At 46.0% G+C, this 17,016-nt stretch overlaps 2 protein-coding genes across 7 annotated transcripts; one reads left to right on the top strand and one right to left on the bottom strand.

Annotated features, from left to right (window-relative positions):
• Positions 1–295: 295 nt before the first annotated feature.
• On the bottom strand, positions 296–5,374 carry LOC125520436 (uncharacterized). Of its 4 annotated transcripts, none has more exons than XR_015610062.1 (7): positions 4,944–5,374; positions 3,990–4,819; positions 3,568–3,898; positions 2,893–3,468; positions 2,305–2,573; positions 2,105–2,212; positions 296–764 (listed from the first exon to the last, which is right to left on the bottom strand). XR_015610062.1 is itself a non-coding variant. In XM_087533387.1 (7 exons), the coding sequence occupies exons 1-6, from the start codon at positions 5,133–5,135 to the stop codon at positions 2,307–2,309; spliced, it is 1,923 nt and encodes a 640-aa protein (XP_087389513.1). In that variant the 5' UTR covers positions 5,136–5,374; the 3' UTR covers positions 296–2,212; positions 2,305–2,306. The 4 variants fall into 4 exon arrangements, 1 of the variants encoding a protein (XP_087389513.1); XM_087533387.1 differs by having other exon boundaries at positions 296–2,212; positions 2,893–2,948; positions 3,222–3,468; XR_015610061.1 differs by having other exon boundaries at positions 296–2,212; positions 2,305–2,948; positions 3,222–3,468.
• Positions 5,375–5,510: 136 nt separating this feature from the next.
• Positions 5,511–8,412, top strand: LOC125520438 (uncharacterized). 3 transcript variants are annotated; one of them, XM_048685365.2, is made up of 8 exons: positions 5,511–5,777; positions 5,874–5,947; positions 6,038–6,148; positions 6,221–6,289; positions 6,377–6,454; positions 6,540–7,462; positions 7,553–7,612; positions 7,708–8,412. In XM_048685365.2, the coding sequence occupies exons 3-6, from the start codon at positions 6,070–6,072 to the stop codon at positions 7,331–7,333; spliced, it is 1,020 nt and encodes a 339-aa protein (XP_048541322.2). In that variant the 5' UTR covers positions 5,511–5,777; positions 5,874–5,947; positions 6,038–6,069; the 3' UTR covers positions 7,334–7,462; positions 7,553–7,612; positions 7,708–8,412. The 3 variants fall into 3 exon arrangements, with proteins under 3 accessions (XP_048541322.2, XP_048541321.2, XP_048541320.2); XM_048685364.2 differs by lacking the exon at positions 5,874–5,947 and having other exon boundaries at positions 5,515–5,777; positions 7,777–8,412; XM_048685363.2 differs by lacking the exon at positions 5,874–5,947 and having other exon boundaries at positions 5,515–5,777.
• The last annotated feature ends 8,604 nt before the right edge of the window (positions 8,413–17,016 follow it).

The raw sequence follows: 17,016 nt of genomic DNA, 5'->3' as shown, positions 1-17,016 counted from the left end.
TGATGTGAGCCATACCAGAATTAATTACATCAATGATGCTAGAACTTGGCATGAATGATCACCTTAGTACTATAAGTTGTGGTGTACATTGAAGTAGTGCAAAAACTTGGCTTCGCTGTGCAGATACGGTACAAAACTCATTTGTATACGTCCACCGCTGATAAGGCATGTCAGCATGGCGTAGGGCCGCCGTCAATGACCCGATGGACAGGGCGTGACCTGCTCTTTTTGTAAAAAATCTCAGCTTTTATTTTTTCGCAGAAAAATAACGCTGGGAGGCCCACATCTCCACTACTAATAAAAAAGCAAATATTATCTTTGCTAAATGCACCGCACAAAACATACACGGACTCACTACTACCGCATGATTATCCCCGCTAATCTATATCCAACGGCCAGCCTTCACCTGATATGTTTTTTGGTGTGCACTTACTAATTTACATTGACTGACCGTACTCCACCACCGTGGAGGAAAACTTCCATGCGAAAGCAAACACAATCCCTACAATCACGTATCCCCCATTCCCACAAATAATAATAGACCTTTCAAATCCAAATCCAAAAACAAGAAACATATCCCACCCATATCCCCTTGCCGCTCAGAAACATCATCGCCTTCGCCTTCCTGGACGGCGACCTCGCCGCACGAAAACACCGCCGCCTTCCCTCGCCGCCCTCCACTGGCCATTAGATGCGCGGCTGCTCCTGCCTCACCTTCTCGCTGCAAACAGGTCGTCAGTTCCTTGCATCACCTGTGCCATCCTCTGAAAACATCAGGCAAGATTTTAATATTACACATTTCTTCTTGTTCTTGCAAGTTATCTTCTAACTTCCTTGTGCTTTAAGAAAATGCAATCTACAGATTTATGACAACATAACTTGAATCTAATTCTAACTAATATATGCTTCCAGTCAACCCTCTTGACAGATTTTTGACTGGAGTATTCAGTCTATGAAGTCGACGTTATGACTTCTCCAAATCACTCGGGGGCACGCACCCCATTTCAGGATATAAGCAACATCCATTCCTCAGGTAACTATCAGCCAACTGAGCGCTTCTTTTTTTCTGGGTTGATGAACACTTCTATAACGAATGTGCTAATTTCCATTGTATATTTAAACAGACCCTGAAGAAATTAAGAGGCAGAGGGACAGAGAATATTATGCACGAAATAGAGAGGACATTCTGAAAAGACGTCATGAGGCACGTTTAAAGAAGCAGAATGATAAACCTCTGCCGAATGATGAGCAAAATGTGCCACACACACCCCTAGCCATGTCCCAAGGTAAGTATGGCCATATACTGCATGCTTACGTATTATTCAGGTAACTTATGATACTCTAAATCATACATGTAGACCCTATGGAGCTGAAGAGGCGACTGGATAGGGAACGGTATTCACAAAATAGAGACGAAATATTAAAGAGACAACGTCACGCCTACAGAAACAAAAAAATGGCTGACGCTTCCGCCGATATCAGTGTCCATGAAAATGAAACACAAACACCGATGTCCATACCCATTGGTAATGACGATCAACCAACTACAGTGAACCCTATTTGTTGATACTAACTAGCTTTCTCATCTATGTTGACCCTAAAGAGATACGGAGGCAAAGGGACAGGGAGCGGTATGCACAAAATAGGGATGAAATATTAAAACGACAACGCCAATCACGTGAGCAGAGAAAGGCTACTACGACCCTACTCACCAACGATAGCACCGTGTCACACACACCAGCTACAGGACAATCCGGTGTCACCCAGCTACAACAAATAGCGTCTAAAGGTTCTGTGCTACCATAACATATTGATTGCATGGTGTTATCTTATCGAATATAACAAAAAAAAAATTACTGATGTTATCTACAATTTTCATGCAGTAGCATCAAATATACCAAATTCATCTCTATCAGCTGAACATGCCCCCCACGACAAGGAGAATACTTTACCATACGACGAGGCAGTGGCGGACCCAGGAATTGAAGTTAGCCGGGGCGAACATTTAATGTTTAAATTTTTTTCGCTACAAATGCAGCTATATTCAACCAGAACTCATAGCATTCAACAGCAAAAGGATGAAAAGACTATTTAAAACTAGTACACTGTTAAAAGTCGCCGAGGCCGCCTGACTGCTCACATGGACTCTTGCCGCTTGAAATGCTCAGTTATGCCACAATATGATCCCATAATTCCAATTTCCAAATGAGACCTACAAAATAAAGAATGCATTATCACAAGTGTGATGAGAGTTGTATATTTTGATATAGACACACATCTGATGGTAACTGGGTGGTAGTATACCTTTAAGACGTAATTGCATACTGAACACGAGGTTGTGGAGGTAGATGACCTCGACGGTTCTTCAAGGCATGAAAATGAACCATAATCTCTTTATCACTAATTTTAGCAAATATCTCGCGCTCAACAAAGCAAACCATCAAATCATTAAGCCAATCATCACCCATCTTGTTTCGAAGATCAGTCTTTATAATATTCATGGCTGAGGAAACCCTCTCAACTGATGCAGTTGCCACCGGTAATGTCAATGCAAGTCTGATGAGCCGATAAACCTGGGAATACCAGATGTTGGCTACTCTGAACCAACTTGAGAGCAAGAGAACTCAAACTATCGCAAGCCAAGAATTCAGTACTTCTTTTCATCACATCAATATATATGTTGAGTTGATCAGTCAACAGATAGAGCTCTTGTGAAGAGAAATCAATTGAGTAAATATTTGCAAGCTCAACTAGCTTATCATGATCAAAGTTGCTAAATGAGTCTCTAGGATCAAGGCAAGCAATGCACTTCAAAAAGCGTGTATAAGTTTCACTAAATCGATTATTCATCTCAACTATGTTTCTATCCAACACCTCATTGAATATAGTTACCTTGTAATGATGGAGACAAGTAACCATTTTGCGTGATCTTCTTGGGTAACCCCTTGCTGAAATGTTATCATCCATATTGGGCACTATTATATTTCTTGCAGCACAAAAGTTAGTAGTAGATATTAAGAGAGGCTCCCATCCATCATCTCTCAACTTTTGTAATAGACTTTTCACTGACACAATCATATTCATAGCACAGACTATATTCTAATCTTTTTGTTGCAATGCTTGTGACAAATCATTGGTTAAACCAAGCACTCGAAGCATCAAATGCAAGATAAGAACAAATTCAAATGTTTCCATGTTTATCATAAAGCCAGAAGCCAAACCTCTATCATCAGCATCTGCTCCATCAAGAGAAATACCATGTAGCACTTCAACCACGGAATCCCACATTTGATATATCCGGATTAGAGTCTTGTGGTGTGACCCCCATCGTGTATCACCGGGTCTTGCTAAACTTGTCTCTTGATGCTCGCCTTTTCCTGACAAAATCTCCCCATGCTCTAACTGTAAAACCAGGTTGTCATGATGCTTCTGCAACAATGCATCTTTTCTTTTACACAAGGCACTTACCTACAAGAAAAGAGTAAGTGCATTAGAATTTTATAATGGCTAGATATATACTATTTGGATTTGCAAATCCATAAGCTATAAGAAATAAGAAGTACTAACCATGTTGACAATCTTATTTGTATGTCCAAAGAAATCACTAACAGCTAGGACTCCCTTGACAACAGCAACAACTACCAATTGAAGTTGGTGGGCAAAACAATGCACATAAAAAGCATACGGATTGACATCTAGCACCAATTTCTTCAAACCATTAAGTTCTCCACGCATATTTGAGGCCCCATCATATCCTTGTCCTCTCAATCTAGACATGGATAAATTATGTTTAACAAACATTGCGTCCAAAGATCTTTTCAAAGAAGCGGATGTAGTATCAAGAACATGTTTAACACCAAGCAATCTTTCCAAAGACTCCCCTTTTTGGTTCGCGAACCTTCAAGCAAAACAAACTATAAAATTAGAACAAGCATGTCAGGGTAGAGTAGGTACATTCAGAATTAGAACAATCATGACAAATAACTAACCTCACAATCACAGCCATTTGCTCTCTAACAGATACATCACGAGACTCATCAACAAGTAGAGAGAAATTACTATCACCAAGCTCAGTCATTATCACTTTTGTAGTCACTTCGGCACATGCTTGTACTATTTGTTTTTGGATTTTATGACAAGTCAATTGATGATTGCCAGGAGCATTTTTATGGACCACATCGGCTACATCTTTGCATCTTTCTGCATACCAATCCAACATCTCAAGGAAATTACCCTTGTTCATGGAAGTGGTAGTCTCATCGTGCCCACGAAAAGCTAGGCCTTGAGAGACAAGAAACCTTACCACACCTACAACAGCCCTGAAACGCTCTTCATATTCAATATGTGATTTCTCAGTATGAGAAGTCATTGCATATGACACACTTTGCTTTTGGTTTTTGAAATCTTCACACCGTCTTCTAGCATTGTTGTGAGCGCTGTTTGGTCCACCTACATGAGCATTGAATATTTCCACTGCCTTCTTCCAATTTTTGAACCCTTTCTTAGTGAAGACATCATGGCCAAACTTGTCACCAATGCTTGGAGGCTTGAAAAGAAAACAATGGAAACAATAGGCAGATTTTGTCTCTTTACTATACTCTAGCCAATCATAATCTTTATACCATGCTTCTTTGAAGTTCCGCCAATCTTTCCCAAAAAGAGTCCGAGGAAAATCATGACCATACAAACGTCCAACACCTTTCGACAAATATGCCCTTCTCATTTCATCTCTAATTTCTGGAGTTGCATACTCTTCAATTTGCTTACGTGTGCCAGGATCAGGATCCACATCAGCTAAATTAAATGCCGGAGGAATGCCCTACAACATCAAATGGCACCATATCAAAACCGAGTGTCCTATTACTGCTATCTGCTATTCAACATTCCAAGTTTCCAACTAACATATCAAAGGAAGCGGATACAAGAAGACTAGAAGAGGATACCTGCCGGTCGTCAGAGTCATGTGGTCGCTCTCGCCTCCGTTTGGCTCTGGCCGCCGAAGCTGCTGCCTCTGCCACAGCCGCCGCATCTTCGACAGCAGCAGCCTCAGCCTCAGCTTCTTCGAGTTCGACAGCAGCAACTATGCCTATCCAATCCACCTCTTCGCCGGAGTCCATCTCTTCGCCGGAATCCATCACTGGCACAGCCCCCACTGCCGCCCCTCGCCGCTGGCCCGACCTCCAGGCTCCAGCACCAGCACCGCCCCACACAGCCGCAGTATCAACCCCCTCCCTCGCCGATGGAGGAGCGAGCAGATGAAGGAGCCGCCCCTCGCGCCCAGGAACCCCTGGCCTCTGGGCTCTGGCGGCGGCGCAGCACCGCAGCAGCGAGCAGCAGGTCGTCTAGGTCGTGCAGAGGGAGGGGAACGGTGGATTGGATTTCTGGATCGAGGACTAGTCAGCAGATCTAACAGACGTTTATTTTGGGCCTGTAGAAAATAGCCCAGTCCACCGGCGGACCGGCCCACATCTCTCTGCTTTCCTCTTATCCCTTCGCTCGCTGGCTGCCGCACGAACAGAGACGCCGCAGCCGCTGGTTTTCTCCACCGCCGGAGGAAGATAGGTAGGTAGGGGTCGATCCCCCGCCGCCGGCGACCCGGGGCGGCCGCCCCAGCTCGCCCCAATGGTGGGTCCGCCACTGCGACGAGGAGTCCGATTGGTTGCACCGGAATGATGCATATCAGATACCACAAATTGGTGGACGCATTAGAGATGTTGCTATGCCTCTTGGTGATAACATGCAATCAATCTCCACCGTTGTAAGAGATATTGCACAAGGTATGCTTTAATGGCTTTGGTTTGTAATCTTCTAAACAAGAACAAAACTATAATCAGCTTCTGAATGAAAGTTACTGTCAATTGAACACAATGCAGAGCCTCTCACACAACTTTCAGGGTTCAGGCACCCGAACTTAGCAGAATACGTAACCCAGATTTCTCAATTCAAGGTCCGGTTTAGTTCGTCCATTTAGTTATGGTGGAAGTGTGTCCATAGTGTTTATTTGACCGCAATTCCTGGTTCTCTTTCGTCTATTCAGGTATAGAGCCTTTTAATGGCTCCAGTCAACCAATGAAGACGCCAACTAATGATGAGAGACGCCCTGCAGAACCGTCTCCAGATGATACTCAAAGCACTCAAGATCTACAAAGTGATTTTTATGACCCTAGACTACTATAGTACCTGATTTTGTATGCTCTACTTATCTTGTGGTTTTTCGTAGTGGGCAACGACCAGATAGAAGATCCATATGGAATATTTGAACCCGTTGTTCAACAACCCAATTTTGAAGGTACATTAAATGTTTAGTCGTTCACTGTTCAGGTTCTTCGTTGACAATTTTGTGGCATTTATGTTTGACCAATATATTGCCTACTAGACTGCTTGGCGCCATTGCAAAATGGAGAATCTGTGTACCATGAGCCTGATGAGGAACCTAGAATATTTATGGCCGAAGGTATGTCCATTGTCTATTTCCGAATTTACCATGAGCCTCATAGGTCTTCATTCATAATTTAATATATATTGTTCTTTAATGCTAGGTCTTGCTTATGAATCTTACCAACTTGGACGCCCACGAGCAGCACCAGTATCAAATACCGATGAATTCATTTACCGAAACCTACCTACAAAGCACCATGTCCTAAGAAAGGTTCCCGACTGCCGCCACCGTGGGGCATTGCGGTTTCCATTTGAGGGCCCAGCATTTTGTTGCAGAAAAAGAAAAGTCGATATTATTACTCCAGATGTTCCAGAAGAGCTAAAACGGTTGTTTACAAGTCAAGATGATGAGGATGCTAAATATTTCAGAGAGCATATACGGTATTTCAACTCGCACTTCTCATTCACAACTCTAGGAGTCACTCATGATCGCCGAGTAAGCACTGCGGCAGGAACTGGAGTATATACATTTCGTGCATGTGGTGGCTTATACCACGCTCTTGATGGTCTGGTGCCGGCTGATAATGGACCTCGCCATTTGCAGCTCTATATTTATGATACAGATCAAGACTTGGTTCACAGGGCTATGAGGTCTCCAGATCTTAATATAGAACTCATACGAAAGATTCTGCGAATACTTGAGCATAACCCTTATGCACAAGTTTTAAAGAGCCTTGGGTCTGTTCCAAATCTAGATGAGTATAGGATCTCACTAAACACGGATATCAACTTGGATCAACGAAGGTACAATGCCCCAATGACTTCTCAGGTGGCAGCGATATGGGTTGAAGGGAGCGACCCAAAGAATTGCTTTGATAGAAGTGTTGTCGTACATGGAAAAAAAGAGAACGCCCCCTATATATTAGAGCATACTATGGGTGCTACGACCCATTGACTATTCTTCCCACATGGGGAGACTGGTTGGAATCGTAGGATGCCATATGTGGCCCCCTCGATGACACCACACAATGTTTGTCTGGTAACCCTGCACCCCAAGTAAACCAAACCTCTGATTTATATACGGGTATGAGGTTCATTATTCATTTATATACTTGCTATTTATGAATGAAGACTTATGTTCTCATTTTTCTGTTATATGAAAACTTGATTACAGAAAGTGAACAAGTTGGGAATTTTGAACCACATGAAGACCATGCCACGGATTTACCTGCAGGTATCGGTCATCATTGCTTATTCTTCAATTCTTATGTGGTCAATTATTATTGGTGCAAACAACGTATTGAAGGTGAAATGTTGTCAATCTTGTAGATGACACGACCCAATATTCAGCGCATAATACTGCACCACAAGTAAACCAAACCTCTGATTTATCTACAGGTATGATGTGTAAACTTCAGCAGGCTCTCTATAGCCTCAAACAGTCGCCGCGTGCATGGTACTCGCGGCTCAGTGATCATCTCCAGCAACTTGGTTTTGCTCCATCAACAGTAGATACATCCCTGTTTATTTTCTCTCATGCCGGCATCACCATGTATATGCTCGTCTACGTCGACGACATCGTCGTCGCCAGTTCCAGCCCGACTGTTGTTCGGCGTCTATTGAATCAGCTAGCTCAGTCCTTCCCAGTGAAGGACCTTGGGCCATTGCAGTACTTCTTGGGAATTGAAGCGCTCTCGGGGGTTGAGTCTTACTCAGAAGAAGTATGCTACTGACCTACTTCAATGTACACACATGGAGAATTGCAAGGCAGTGTCAACCCCATGAATGTGCAACATAAGTTATCGCGGGACATTGGCCAAGCTCTAAATGATGAAGAAGCTTTTGTCTATCACAGTACTGTAGGTGGTTTGCAATACTTGACGCTCACCAGACCCGACATTTCATTTGCCGTCAATAAGGTTTGTCAGTACTTGGTTCAACCAACGGAGGTTCATTAGGAAGCTGTAAAAAGAATTCTCCGCTATGTCAAGGGGACAATATCTTGTGGGCTTAGTATACGGAGATCAACATCTACACTCTTGAGCGTTTTCACATACGCTGATTGGGCTGGATGCGCAGATGATCGGCGCTCAACCGGTGGCTTTGCGGTCTTCTTTGGACCAACTTTAATTTCTTGGAGTGCATGGAAACAACCAACCGTGTCACGCTCATCTACAGAGGCAGAGTACAAGGCACTCGCAAATGGGACTGCCGAAGTTACTTGGGTACGGTCATTACTAAAAGAGCTGCATATATCGCAGCCGCGCCCTTCTGTACTATGGTGTGACAACCTTGGAGCTAACTATCTTACCGCCAACCCAATGTTTCATGCAAGGACAAAACACATCGAGGTCGACTTCCACTTCGTCCGAGAGAAGGTGGCACTAGGAGCTCTAGATGTCCGGTTCATTGCTTCAGAAGATCAGGTCGTGGATGTCTTCACCAAACCATGCACGAAGTTGATGCTAGACCGATGTCGTCGCAATCTCAATCTTGTCTCTGTCGGTTGAGATTGAGGGGGCGTGTCAAATGTTACGAGTTAGTGCTGTCTAGCATAATGAGTTGCAACGCCTAGCAATTACAGCTTAGTGCTAGAATGTAGAAGGTCTAGAGACCTCTCTCTTGATATTCCACGTCGTAATGTCTTGTAACTGAACATGTACATGTACTATATAAACAGCCCAATACAGTGAGGATTATCACGGCAAATATCTCTTCTATCTGTTCGATCTGAAAATGTAGGAATTAATGGACCAATATGGTTAGCAGATAGATGGCAGTAGCGCGCAGGTCAACATCAGAACAGGTTGGAAATGTGCTGAAACGTTCTTTCCATGACCAGCGCAGATGATGAACACTCGTTCTCGATTCTTTGTTGTGTGTGAAGTGTTCTTATCATGAGAGCGTCCGCAAGCGCATGGCAGCACGGGCGCCCTCGTCGGATTCCCGACCACTTCGGCGCCGGTGGTGCAGGGGCATAGGGAAACTCCGCCAAGGCGGCGGAGCCTTGAACTTTCGACACTCTCAGTCGATGTGGGCTAGCACGCGTGGGTCTCATGCCGATTCTACAAGCTCCGGTGGGTCAAACCGGCCACATAGCTACAACGCGGGTAGAACAAATACCAAGAGGAGCAAGCTAGGGAGAAGATTTTTGTTGATAAAGAAATGAAATTATGTGAGGAACAAAGGAAGCTGCCAACATCTTATATAGGCAAAAGTTAGCGATGGTGTGTCAAAATAATGCACGCCACCACTACCCTTATTTCCTATGGCGTTCACAGGGATCCAACACCACCACTAACTTGTGGCTGGTCAGTACAGCTGGGCTCACCAACTTGTGACGTGTTCCGTATCTAGACAAATCTAAAACAAAAAAATTAGGACAAAGGAGTATCAAATATGTCAACGTCATCACTATTTAGAACAAAATAGTGATAACGTTGATTGAAAATGGTGCGCCATCAATTAAAGTTGCGGCTAACCATTTATCTACTGGTATCATGTCTATAACCGATACACTTACCACGAGTAGATGCTTACCACATACATATAATCACTTTCACGTATATTTTTTAAGGTAGCCTTTGACCAATGATAAAAAAATTAGTATATGAGATGCATGATATAAAAATCAAGTCATTAAAAACTTCTTTCATATGCGAATTCGATGGTATACTTTATATAAGTGTAACATGCATGTCATATATTACCGGGTTAACCCGAGGGCAAAGGTAACCTCAGATAATATATTAGTCCCTATATACGTATACGTGGTCCGAGGGACTACTGATTACTGAAAAAACAAACGATCTGTTAACACCCGTATAAAAGTGATGAAGGTTGGAGATACTATACTACAGTTCAGTTCAGTTTTGTGTACTAGAGTTTTAGTTCACCAGCAGCAGCTTAGATACTACTTCCTCCGTTTCTAAATATTTGTCTTTCTAAAGATTTCAACAAATGTCTACATACGAAGCAAAATGAGTGAATCTATATTTAAAATATGTCTATATACATCCGTATGTGATGGTCCATTTGAAATCTTTAAAAAGACAAATATTTAGGAATGAAAGGAGTAGTATATAGTTGCCTGTACTAACCAGAGTTTCAGAGGCTGTTTGGTTCACATCCTAGAGGCCATGCCAGGAAAAATTGTGTGCCTGGACTAGGCCTGAGATGTCTCTGTTTCCTGCCTGACCAGGCGGATTTTTTGTCTAAAAAGACCACCTGCCCAATGAAATTGCCAGAAAAGACCACTTCCAGATGAAATTGACAAAAAATACCCCAGGGGCGTGGCGGCAGGCGCGGCAGCCGACACATGGCACCTGCCGCCACGCGCGGAGGCGGCAATACTGTTCAGTGTACTGTTCACGAAGGAGACGAGAAAAACAACGACGAGGTGAGCAAACAGTACTTGCCGCCTCAGGCAGGGGCGGCAGCACTGTTCAAAATATTGTTCACGTGCAGTGAACAGTAATTTTGAAAAAATAAAAAAAAACAGAAAAATTCAGAAAAATCTGGAATTTTTTAGCAGCAAAAACAATCGAGTGTTCTAAGTGGGTGCAAAATTTCAGAACTTTTTGAATTTTTCTGCTATTTTTCTTTTATTTTTCAAAATGACTGTTCACTCATGCATGAACAGTGTTGTCGCCACTGCGTGAGGCGGCAGGTACTGTTCGCTCGCCTCGTTGTTGTTTTCCTCGTCTCTTGCATGAACAGTATAGTGAACAGTGTTGCCGCCTCCGGGCGTGGCGGCAGGTGCCACGTGTCGGCTGCCGCGCCTGCTACCATGGCTTAGGGGGTCTTTTTTGCCAATTTCATCCAGAGGGGGTCTTTTCTGGTAATTCCGCTAGGCAGGTGGTCCTTTTGGACAAAAAATCGACGAGACGAGCATTGTTTGGTTCGTGGCCATGCCTAGTAAGTGTTAAATATATTAAACCAGGCCACTATTCACCTGTACCTTTCCCATTTTAAATTGGATGACAGGGTTAGCATCACAGGCATGTCCAGGCGTCCATTTCAGGTGGCCTGAACCAGGCTAATCACACGCTCAGGTTTACCGGCCAGGCTAACGACGAGCTCCACTTTTCCAGGCCAGGCTAGCATTCGATCTCCAGGTCACGAACCAAACAAACCACAGTTAGTTCTCAGGCAAGCACCAGGCCAGGCAACTTTGCTCCAGGGAAGCAACCAAACTGACCCTCAGTTCAGTAGAAGCATCATGCCCAACAGTCGTCAGGCACAAGCGCGCGTGCAGAGACGTACGTGTTCTCTTTTGTTCCTGAACTGAAAGTGCGTTTTCTTTTCCAGTGATGTTGTAGTTGTAGCACCTTTAATTTGCCTACCCGTTCCCCTGCAGAACTGTATTCTTAGTCCAAGCATGCTCATGCATCCAACGACTAATTTGTCTTGTATCAAACCAAAAGGAATGGTTAAAAGATGAGAGAATCGTCCCATAATTAACCTATCACAGCTAACTAATTGCCAAGGCTAAAAGATGAGAAATCTTTGGACTAATCGCAGACGTTAAAAGATGAGAGTGTCTTCCCATAATTAACTGCCCGCAGCTAACTAATGCATCCATGGTTAGCACATTTTTCGTTGTGATGGCTGAAAGTGAGAGATGTAACTGACAACCCCTACTTCGAAAGGGATATAAAGATGACCCTCATCCTTGGAAATGACCCTCATTGTGATGTCTTATTAGGACATCTCCAACAAGGACCATTAAATCTCCCATAAATGTTCTTTGCGGGAGTCCTAACATTTTTTGCCATCCAATGCCACCCCCAAATGTCCGGTCATCCAGACTCTTCCAAACTAGAAGCAAATTTGGTGTGTGTTCAGGTGGGGGTGGGAGTGGGGGGCTTTGGGGGAGTCCGAACATTCGTCTAGACAATCAAAAGCTGCCACATCGGACATCCGGACATTCTCTCTCTCCTCAACCGTGACATGCACATGCATAGAAGGGCATTTATAGGGGACATGGTTGGATGGCTGGTTCCCGCATCAATATACACGGACTGCTCCCCACCGGTGCGTGGATAAATAATGTGTCCATTTTAGGGGTTAGAGTTAGATGCCCTAAACACCTTTTCTGTTGTTAGAGCATCTCTAGCATATCCCGTAAAAGTCTGATCCGAAAAATGCGTTTACAGTTCGCTGTAGATCAGACCCCGTATATGAAACAGTAAAATTTGAAGAAAAAAACATTCACGAGAGAAACTTGCAACGAAATTCATCATACATAGTTGATCATCATACTACATTATAGATAGTTGTTGATCATACTACATCATAGTACTACATAGGAGGGGGGATCTGCGGGCCGTGCAGCGTACCCGAGCCTAGGCTACCAAAATCGATGGGTGCGGCGGCGGCGACGACCCGGCGGAGGAGACGGATGAGCTCAGTCCTCGTCGGAATCGAGGTCGATCCAGACCTTGGCCTGCTCGGCCTTCATGACGCGCAGGTCTGCCTCCTTGGACACGTGCGCCTGCGACACCGCATGCCCTGCTCGAGGAAGATATTCTCGATCTCGAGCTCGCGGCGGCGGCGCGCATCAGCCGCCTCCTCCTCCCTCGCCAAGCGCTCCATGATAGCACGCTTGAGGTGGTTCTCTTGCCCTGGTGAGAGGTAGTCGCCGGGGCCGATGACGCCTCGACGCGGCGGGTCCGCGTCGGCCTCGAGCTTGACGGCGAGCGGCCCGAGCTCCTCCGGATCTCTCTTGACCGGAGTGAGCCGCGAGCTCGAGGCGCCCGCGGATGAGCTCCTCGCGGCGACGGACCGCGAGCTCGCGGCGTTCGAACGCCGGCGGCAGCCGGCTCCCATAGTTGAGCCACTTCCCCGCCCCCCGCTTGGGTGCGGCGGCGGCAGCGCTCCGCGTCATCCGCACCACTTCGGTAGCCGTCCATGGGTCGGGAAGTGTCGCTATGGCTTTTTTTTAGGCTCGCTGGCTTCGAGAAATTGGGGCGGAGAGGGAGGAGAATCGCCACGGAGCGGCGGCGGAGACGGATAGGGTTTGACCCGTATCCGAGCAGTGAAATCGCATAAATGGCTATGAAGAGGGTCTTTTTTCGGGCCAAGGTAAACTTTTTACAGGCCCGGCCCGGGATACGGAGTCTGTTCTGACAAGAAAAACAGGTCGAACATGTATACTCGTCGGAATTATGCAGGTTCGGCCCTTTTACGGGGTCTGCTAGAGAGGCTCTTAGCCTTTTGCTCTTTCCAATAGCTGTAGTTTAGTATAGACTTCCCTTTTTGGTTGTTTGCATAAAGGGTTCCCTTGCATAAATGATGCTATCTTTTATACTTGTTCCGTTATCTTTGTGATATTGCAACCCGATCCTGATGGATTGAATAGAAAAAGAGTCTACAGGTGCGGCACCACCCACTTTTCTTTGCTCTGCATGCAGCGCCACCATCAACGAGGCGGCTGCATCCAACGCGCTCACATCCAGCGCCACCATCTCTGCGCCCCACTCAACCATCACCACTATCCTGTGATGCAGGTTCAACTTCGCCCCGGCGTTGCTCGTCAGGCTTGGCATGTGCACGGCAACAAGGAACCTGTCTCTCGCTGGCCAGCTGATTGTAGTTTTGTTATTGCCTTGCCGCCTTCCATCTCCGCTTTATCACCGTCGTCATGGCACTACGAGGAGGCGGGAGCCGTGAAAAATGGAGTAGTTCTTGGCGTCCTGTTCTTCATCATCAAGCTCCAAGCAACCCAACAGAACTCGTTGTAACTCCATCGATCAACAAACTACGATCCAACGCATGGCATTGCGGTAGCTACTTCTCTCCCGATACCTATCACTCCCATGTCCCATCCAATAGATAGACTGCCGAGATAGCAAGCAGAAACGTGAGAAAAAATAACAACAAACCTACCATCATCACTAATTCTTTCAATGCTGGGAAATTGACATGCAAAAAACACACGAGGGTGGGGGGAGGGGGGGACTGTATAAATATGTAGGTGTAGCTGTACCTGAAAACTTCTGTGATGAAGTTGGGAGATTTGACGGCATGGAGAGAATGGATCACGTACAACGTTAGGTGGGGCGCATTATTCAAATTGTAGTTCAACATATGAGTACTTTGAAACAACAACTTTAAATATCCTTAGTAGGCATGCTTCATTTCTTATAATCAATGAACATTTCCAAAAACATGTGAACATTTTACTCAATTACCTAAATAATTTTTGTAAATATGTGAACACCTTTTTAATCAAATGTTTTTTTGTAAATTACATAAACTTTTTTCTTAAAATACATGTACAGATTTTCAAATACAGCACATGTGTTTAGATGTACAGGCATTTTTTAAATATGTGTGAATATTTTAGTTTTTTAATTAAAATTATTGTATATGAATGAGTAAGATAAAGGTACATTGTTGATATTTCTGAATAATAAAAAAATTACCTATTTTTCTAACGGGCCTCCCTAATTGTGGCCTATTCAGCTCCTGGTGCCTGACTTCCGCTTACAAGAAAAGATCTCATTATAGTCAATATGGGCCCTCAACACCCATCAATGCATGGTGTTCTTCGACTGATCGTTACTCTCGATGGTGAGAATGTTATTGATTGTGAACCCATATTAGGCTATTTACACAGAGGAATAGAAAAAATCACGGAAAACCGAACTATTATACAGTACTTACCTTATGTAACAAGGATATAGAGAGATTGTAGAAAGGGATAGGATAGCTATTTTTGCAAGAGACAAGAAAATGTGTTTGTTTGATGCCAACTTCCAGTCCCCCTCCCCCCCCCCCCCCCCCCCCCCCCCGCCTCCCCACATGGTTACAGTTTTTTAAATTTCATCACTATTATTATGTGATAGCCTACAGGAAATACTTTCATTGTATCTGCATTGTCATTTGCCACTTCACACGTACTTCTTATTATTTCATTTTACGTGAAAAATATTTAAGAGAGGTGCACAAATTTACTAAAAGAACACCCAAAAAAACACAATGTGTAAAATCACATAGTCGTAGAACGACTTCTCTCTTAGGCCATCTGCAGCTGCCGCCATCCAAATTAAGGCATCACACAGTCTTCTTCGTAAGGACGGGAAACATGGTGCACACTCTCATTGATGAAAACTCTAGCATTTTTTCGCCTCCCCCTCCCCTCGCGTCGCCCCTGCTAGGGCGACTCGAGGGTCCAAACCCTAGCTCCGCCGCCTCCCCCCTTTCCCCTCCCTTCCTCCCTCGCCGCCGCCGGGCAAGCCCAGGGCGCCGCCGAGGAAGGTGGCGGCGGGGCCTTGGCTGCCCAGCATCTTCTGCGGGGGGGGGGGGGGGGGGGGAGGGGGGGCGTTCTCCGGGGCGGCGACCCTAGTCGGCGAGGCGTCACCGGCCCTGCGGCAGGCAGTGGCGCGGGCGTGGGCCGGCGATCCTGGCCGTGTGAATGGCGGGTGAACCGGACGACGAGTGCCTTGGTGCTGCGGCCGATGTGGTTGTCGGCAGCGCCAGAACTGGCCGCCCTGCCTCCCCTGTTCGACGAGCTCCACCCCGGCTAGATCTGGCCTGCTTCCTTGCGAGCCGCCAGATCTAGCGTCGTTGGGGTAAGGGAGGCGGGGATTCGAAGACCGGGAGAAATCCCAAGCCCGCCTCACCAGTTTTGGCGGCGGCGACGCTCGAGGGCGTCGTTCCCCTCCTTGGAGGCGCCGTTCAGGTTAGATCCGCCGTCCCCCTTTCCCTCTAGCCTCCCAGGTGAAAACCACAACTCTGTTGGGCGGCGGCGGCGCTCTTGGCGTCGCGTCCTTCCTGAAGGCGCCGTTTTTGGGAGCTAGGTGGGCTTTGGGATTCTCGGTGATGTGGTGGGTGTGCAGCGGCGGTGGTAGCGGGTGCCCTATGTCTGTGGTGAGATTCTCTGTGGCTCCTTGCATTCAGGAGCTCTCATGGCAGAGGAGGTGTGCCTTGCCTTCCAGCGCGAGAGGGGAGCGGGTTCCCCTCCGGTGGCTCATCTCAGTGTTCCGTGAGAGCTAAAGCTCCGTTTTCAGTCAAGGCCTTAGGTTCTCAATGCCTTCCTGGGACACTTGCTACTGCTCTTCTCCGTCCATTCCGGCATCTCTTTCTCTTCCGTGTCCAGTACGTGGGTTTTGGTGATGCTCTGCTCCAGGTGAGCACCAAGTGGCTAGTCGGGTGAGCTCAGTTCCTTTCCAGTTGCAGCCTGCTGGTGTCCTTCCTCCAAGGTTCTAGGGTGAACTTCTACACTGTCAACGGTTCGGTGCCTTCGAGCCAGGCGAGGAGGCAGGGGCCTTCTTTGGTAGTGGAGCTGGGAGGACATGGCATGTCGGGGCCGCTGGTGATTTGGCGACGGCAGGCCCTTCCTCGCCGTCGGAAGTGCTGCTCCTGTGCTGACATTATCCTTCCCTGGTGTCCTATTCGCGATTGAGGACCTACACATCTCCGAGCTGCGTGTCTCCGTGTAGGATCATTTTAGCTTGGTGTGTGTGAGGCTTGTGACCTGCTTTCCAGCGCCTTTGTACCTTGTCGTTTTTACGTTTTCTTGTGTTGGTTTCGAGTTTGTAATCCTGACCGGCTGATGGCTTTGTTAATTCAAAGCAGGGCTCTTCTTGAGCCTTCGTTCCAAAAAACTCTAGCATTTTGCTTGTTTCAAAT

This window comes from Triticum urartu, chromosome 7A, assembly GCF_056163025.1.
Source record: "Triticum urartu cultivar PI428250 chromosome 7A, HENAU_Tu73, whole genome shotgun sequence".
Taxonomy (NCBI): Eukaryota; Viridiplantae; Streptophyta; class Magnoliopsida; order Poales; family Poaceae; genus Triticum; species Triticum urartu.
This window is presented reverse-complemented; position numbering and strand designations above follow the sequence as displayed.